The following is a 7,298-nucleotide window of genomic DNA, read 5'->3' as shown; positions in this document are numbered from 1 at the left end:
CTAACAAGATAGAATTTTATGTCCTTTTCCTTTGAGACTTTTTTTGGCCGTCCATCCTCAAGCTGTTCACCTTCACAAGTCCTTTTTGTGGGATTAGGAAATAATGTTGGTAACGCGTTAGGTAACAAACGCTTTCTTGAGGGCCCTGCACTATAAAACTTCTTATCAAAATGGTACTCACAGAGCTTATAGTTCCTGGTTAGTCGTTCTCTAGGTATCGAAAACAAGTCTGTTCTAGAGCAAGCTGCCAGCCATAACTTGGCACTGAAAGTCATAAAATTACATGTTTAATTCAAAAGCTATATTTATGTATTTTTTTTTAATTACTGCATAGATAAATACCTCTAATTACTGTAATTATGAATTTAATAAAAAATAAATTATGAATTACTGTAATTACGAAAAACAAAAAAAGAAACAACTTATTTTGAGTGGAAACAATTAAAAGAAAAGTTGAACTTACCGATCTTCTTCCTGCGGAAAAGCAAAGAAAGAAACACCACACCCTGTCTTTGAATGACATCTACGAAAAGCACAAGTATAAGGCATATTATAAAAGTTTTTAATAAAATAAAGAGCACAATGACAACACACACAAAAAATAAACACAGAGAAAAATTCAGGCAACACTTGACTAGACCAAAGTTTACTGAATAAAATACAAGTTGCTTCACTCGGCGAAAAACCTTTTATCTTTCGATCTCAAAGGCAGGCCGCCGAGCTCCTCGCCGACGAGGAACTAGCAAAAAATGTAAAGGGGAATTCTGGTAAAAGATACCTATTATTTTACGAGTTTCGTCTAATTCGAACTGTAGGGGAAGACGGAGCACGATTTTATAATAACTTTATTATCTGGAATAAAATTATTATTTAATGTACCTACCTACTTGGGAAAAATATGTAAATTGATAATACTATAAATTATTTGTTTTTATAACCACCAAACTAAATAAATTTTACATTATCAAAGTTTACCTAATTCAAGAACTAAATGGTTAAATTTTTTTTGTTAATAATTAGGTACTTAGGTATCTTATTAAAGGTTGTTTTGGTACGACTGGTTTCATTAGGATTTATTTTTAAATCAAAGTCAAACTTTTGACTTTGTGTGAAAAAATGCATATATTACTGTTACTAAACTTAACAACTAAAGATAGACATAACTACTAAGTAATGACATGTTTGAATTTTAAATGATTGATTACTACACTTTTTGACGTTTTTGTTATTTTGTCAGGCTAATAATAGCATTACCAAAGACATTATAAGTAAAAAACGTACTGTTTCATTTATAACCAGCCCAAATTTTTTTAAAAGCCCGGCAAAACTGTATGGGAGTTGGATTTCTCACAATTCCAGTACAATTCCTGATTTGCCCGAAAAAGATTTCCAAGCAATCTTGATTTAGATTTCTGGTAAACAGATATTTATATCCCTTACCCTGCAAAATCTCAAATAATATCAAAATAGCATTAATAGACAGCCGCCAACCAAAAATAAATTTAAGTTGTTTTATCATATTTTTTCCATTAACATTTATAAGGTTTAAGTTTTTAAATAAGTTGTCCATTTCTCTTAAAAACAAAATTTGTTTTTCATTTCCCATGAAATCATTGAAATTTTGCAGAGTATTTGAATTTAGAATATCAAATAATCTATTCATTTTTTCAATGAAATCTGCAGTAACTTTTGCTGCCTCTGGAAGAATTTTAAAATCAATATAAGTATGCAAAGCAGAGTGACTAAATATCTGTGTCGCTAATTTAACCTTCATTTTCTGAAAGTTATTTGGAAAAATGTGCTCGCTAGATAGTCTTGGAGCAAGTCTATACTGTTTCATTTTATCATAATTATACATGGTTTCCAAATAACTCTTATTTGTTGCTCCTTTGTTAATTACAAAATTGTACTTAAAAAAATTATTCCTCGTTGATTTTAACAAATGTGCGACGTCAGACATATATACAAGTTCTTTGTCATCAACTAAAAACCGCGGATTTTCCTCAGATAAATGTAAAATAGTTTTGACTAGTTTATAAAAAGTTGAGCCTTGGTCAGAAACCACGCCTAGGAAGGACATTTAAACCTGTTGAATTTATTTTTCCGAACTGATTCAAATAAAATATTTTTAAGTTCATCTGAATTTGGAGATGATTTATAGAAAAAATATGTGATAGGCTGCTTCCAACTGGTTGCAATACCCCGGGCCATTAGAACCAAAACGTTGCTGGCCATATCTGTAGTGTTTTCTCTCAAACCTTCCTGGAAACCAACTACCTTGTCACTTGAGATATTGTAATATAGATGTGACTTAATGGACATCTCATCTATACATAAAAAACAGTCTTTTGCTTTGTCATTTAAAAAACGCGATTTCAATTCTGTTAATCGAAAAATAAAATCATTAAATCCTGGATTTATTGGCCAGTTATTTGCGAAACGTTGAAGAGTGGACTTTGACGGCAAACGACAAACGGATGACATTTTTTTATAGGCTTTTGGTCCAACAAGGTATAAACTCATAGCAAATTGTTTATATTCATTTATGTACCTGCTTCCCCGAGGGGACTTGTGCAGAAGAGATAGCTGATTCTTAAGGAATGCACAAAAATCTGCTCGGTAGTTGTCATCTAGGAATGTTTGAACATCGTCCAAAGTAACTCCTACTTCCAGGGATCTTTTTGCGTGAGAGCCTTCCTTTTTCAGAGTTTTTAATTTCTTTTCTTAATTGAATTTTTCTTGGAGTCATTGCCCAAATCTTCATTGACGTTTGACAGAACTTATCTTGAAAGTAAAATTTATTTTGGATATACAATACCTGTTTTAATACAACATTAAAATTTAACTCAAAACAAGATCAAAATAATTTTAAAAAATTGAAGGTAATGTTTTTTGGAATTTATTGAACTTTACCCAAACTAAAATAATAAAATCTAACAAAAAATATAGATTTTTTTACTCAGGACCTAAAAAACTATTATAGGGGTAGGTAGCGTCGTATTCATTATTAAATTACTAGGTTTTTCTTAATTTTTATTGTACTTTAAGTAAAACATTTGAGTATAGTGCAAGTGTAATTGTTTTGCATATTATAAAAAAGTTCACAGTGCCGATTCTTTCACTTACCTGTATTATTACATACATCCGTCTGGACAGAAACATTAACCTGCATCGGAGTGTCAGTTTGCACGGAAGCGTCACTGAATTCCTTCCTTAATGTGTGACTTGCAATGATGTTAGAATTATCTGTGCCTGGAAAAATAGTACGTAAATTTGTAAATAATTCTGATTTCCCTATACACCAAAAAATTGCAAATATTAAAAGGTACCTTCTATAATACATATTGCCATTATAAGTGCACAAATTAGAAGAAAACATAAAACATACTTGTCGATGCTCTGGTCAGGAACAATGTAGCAATTGCGTCGGGTCTAAGACGTTGATTTGAAGGGGACATAAAACTGCTCTCCGCAAAATGCAAGCTACAGATATTAACCCTTTTATAACATTGTTCCGGAGTAAGATCGGCATATCTATGTTCGCCAGTAAATCCCAAAATACCTTTCCAGAGTTGGCACCTATAATCCATTTTTTATATTAATTTAAAAAAAGAAACAGGAACCAGATCATAAAGTAACTAGGAATGCAATCATGAATTTAATAAACAACTAATTCCAATGTACTTACCTATTTTAATTTTTCGGACAACTAAAAAACATTAAACCACTTCCACGCTTTGTAAAATAACTGTCTACCGAACAATAAGTCGACATTTTAATATAATAGATTATAATAATTTGCCAGTCCACTGAGTCCACCCGGTACAACTAGTAATAAAACGCTCGCACATCAAAACGATTTAAACTCTACTCACTGTGTAACCCAACAGATTCAATTGTAGGAGCGTCGCCCGGCAAATGAAGTGAGGGGCGGTGAATAGGTAATTCGGCGCGTGGAGCCGAGTGAAGCAACTTGTATTTTATTCAGTAAACTTTGACTAGACTAAAGTAGACATCGAATATTACAGAACTAACCGACGGCTGGCAGGGGACCGGCAATAAGACAGGTATACCAAATAAGCTCGCACATGCGCAAGAAAAATCGGACCCGGCTTTGTCCCTTCTCGGTGGTTTGTTTTTCTCTGATATTACGTTCTATTCCTCTACTTCTTGTATAATAGGGGTCAGCCATTATGAACCTGAACGCTTGTAATTGGTTTCCCTCGCCGCACGTGTTTTTGTTATGAATTATTTCTTGCTGCCGTTTCAAAACATTGATTACTATTGAAGGATGGACAGTGGCGTAGGTTTTATCGTTGATTTTTGGATTCCGTTTATTTTATATGTTATTTATTATTTTGTTTTATTTGTAGCTATTAATTAAAAAAACTGATATTAGTGTTCTGTATACCTATAAGTAGGTAGTGTAATTTTCGTAGGTTTGGAGTTTCACTGTTTTATTACTTACATGAAATACCTAATATTTAATTTTTTAGTTTATTTTATTATTGTCTACATATATACGAATAATCACATTTATTATAATGAATAAATTCACTGAGGCTAAGGTCCTTCATAGTCAAACGAGGGAAGTGATAGCAAACGTTTACAGGTAAGTTATAATAATTTATTTTAAAAAAAGTGAAATACATTGTGCCTCTTAAAAAAAACAGTAGTTTATATTATATTTTATTGCTTTTTGTATACCAACTATGCATTCAAAATGTTGTTATTAGGAGTTGCGAAGAAGAAGCTGCAAATAATTCGATGAAATTGCCTCTTAAGCGTAAGCTTGATCGCGTTTCCCTTTATACCGGAGTCTCCATATCATCTGTGAGAAAAATTCACAAGGAAGATGAAGAAAGGCGACAAAATAACCCTGATGAAATGTTAGCCAGTCCAGGGAAAATACGGCCACGGAAAACTGTCGTCAAAAAAGATGACAGTTTTCATTTTCAAATAGTTAGGCATTGTATCATCAGATTTTACCTGGAATATAAAGTGGTTCCGACAACTAGAAAGTTGTTCAGAAAATTAAAAGAAGAGGCAAATTTTTCTTATTCCAGGGAAACGCTTCGGCTTTTATTAAAGTCAAATGACTTTTTTTGGCGTAAATGTCAAAATAAGAGGAAAATCTTAATGGAGAGGCCCAATATTCTTTTCTGGAAATACAAATATCTTCGCGAAATACGAAAATATCGTGAAGAAAGCCGAAACATTATTTACTTGGACGAAACTTGGGTGGATAACGATTTGACGTTCAAGAAATGTTGGCAAAGCCATACGGTTACTGGTGTTTTAAAAAATATTAGTTCAACGGGTAAGCATACAATACAAAACAGTGTGTATAAGTTACAGTCATATATTTTTTCACGGGCAAGGACCAGTTAAATTTGAGAAATATATATATTTTAAATGATATTTTAGGTCGGCTAATAATTGTTCATGCAGGTTCCGACAAGGGTTTTGTGGACAATGCCTATTTAATATTTAAAGCCGGATTGGCCACGGGTGATTACCATGGCCAAATGAATAGGGAAAATTTTACTAGATGGCTCACGGAAAAAACTTCTCCCAAATATACCTGCCAATTCGGTAATAGTGTTAGACAATGCTCCTTATCATTCGGTGCAGGAGGATAAAACCCCAACAAAATCCTCTTTAAAAAGAGATATAATCACCTGGTTAACTAAGAAAGGTAGCTATAACAACTTAATTAAGCCTTTTGAACTGATAAATTTTAAATATATAAATGTACCTACATAATATGTACCGGGTGGCCAACTAAGAATGGACGTCGGCGATATCTCAGGCCCTAATAGTCGTAGCGCCTTGAAAAAAAAAAATTTTGTAATAAAAGTGGCCAAAAAAAATGGAAATTATTTTGAAGTTCATTGGTCAACCGCTAGAGGGCGCGACAGCTTCTTTAAATCTTAAAATTGCATTTTTGCCAAAAAACCTCCTCACAAAAAAGTTTCTACAAAAATTTCTGTCAGTTGTCAAATAAAGTGGTGGGGGGCGTTTTTAGCTTGAATAAAGAAAACAGCTGAAAATCAGCTGTGACTAGACCGATTTTTTTTAAACATATTTTTTTTTCAAGTATATTGTTGCCTTATTTTTTCAACCAAAAAAAATATTCAAATTACTTTTCCTAAAATCCGCTAAAGGGCGTTGACTTGTGACTAACCCTTTCTGACGGATTATTTCAAAAAACTCAAATGCAACTATATATATTTTTTTACGTCATTAAAAGTGGGAAAGAAAACCAAAGAAACTGGTGAAAACGGCACTTCGATATCACTTGTTAAACTAAACTTATTAACAAAATAGTGTCCATTCGAAAATAAAAGTGATAAAAATGGCCATAAATTACTATTTGCTTACACAAGCTGAATAAACTCTTATTAACTAAGTATTTTTAAAAAGAAACAAACGCAGTAGTGTTTTAGAAAATCCGAGATATAGAATTGATCGTTATACGTTTATTTATTACAGGGTGTTAACTAAATAAAGTTGACCAAATTGGCCTATTTTGGGAAAACTGTGCATACAGTTTATAGTTGTTCTATAGGAAAGTTTTAAAAATTTGGCATCATACCATACCATAGAAAAGTTAATTAAAGATACAAAAATAAAATAATTTGACACTTTTAACAATTTTGATGATACCGGATGTAGATGAAAACTTGCTTATTTTAAATAGAACACTCTATAATATGTTATTTGATATTTAAATTCTACATACAATTTTAAGAAATCTTAGGTGGTACAATAAATAATATGTTATACACATAATTTATTTAGTGCCTCCTCAAATGTTCAAAATGCATTCCATCATTTTCTATGCACTGAAACATCTTTTGTTCGGTAGACAAAGCTGCAGTCTCTACCTCAGCAAATGAGAGAGTCTGCATGCAATCCCTAATTCGGCCAATTATATTTTGTCGGGTCGTAGGTCTTGTTGCAAAAACAATTTCTTTAACTCGACCCCATAAATAAAAATCCAGGCACGTTAGGTCTGGTGATCTAGCCGGCCATGGAAAGGTACCGCCCCGTCCTATCCATCTACCAGGGTAGGTAGCATCTAAAAACTCCCGAACATTTCGGGCGAAATGTGCTGGACAGCCACCGTGCTGGAACATCATTCGTTGGCGAATTTCAAGTGGCACATCCTCTAATAAAATTGGCAATTCCTCCCTTAAAAACTGCAAATAATTTGCACCATTTAGTGCGTTGTTAGCCGATAATTCGACCTCCTAATATTCCTGCCCAACAATTTAAAGACCAACGGCCTTGAT

General features: G+C 32.8%; 1 protein-coding gene across 1 annotated transcript; it reads right to left on the bottom strand.

The window, feature by feature from the left end:
• Positions 1–646: 646 nt before the first annotated feature.
• On the bottom strand, positions 647–3,994 carry LOC126744724 (uncharacterized). Its single transcript, XM_050452260.1, has 3 exons — positions 3,389–3,994; positions 3,127–3,252; positions 647–2,784 (listed from the first exon to the last, which is right to left on the bottom strand). Exons 1-3 carry the CDS (start codon positions 3,588–3,590, stop codon positions 2,627–2,629), a joined length of 486 nt encoding a protein of 161 aa, XP_050308217.1. The 5' UTR covers positions 3,591–3,994; the 3' UTR covers positions 647–2,626.
• Positions 3,995–7,298: the final 3,304 nt, after the last annotated feature.

The sequence above is a fragment of the Anthonomus grandis genome, chromosome 14 (assembly GCF_022605725.1).
Source record: "Anthonomus grandis grandis chromosome 14, icAntGran1.3, whole genome shotgun sequence".
NCBI classification, from domain to species: domain Eukaryota; kingdom Metazoa; phylum Arthropoda; class Insecta; order Coleoptera; family Curculionidae; genus Anthonomus; species Anthonomus grandis.
This window is presented reverse-complemented; position numbering and strand designations above follow the sequence as displayed.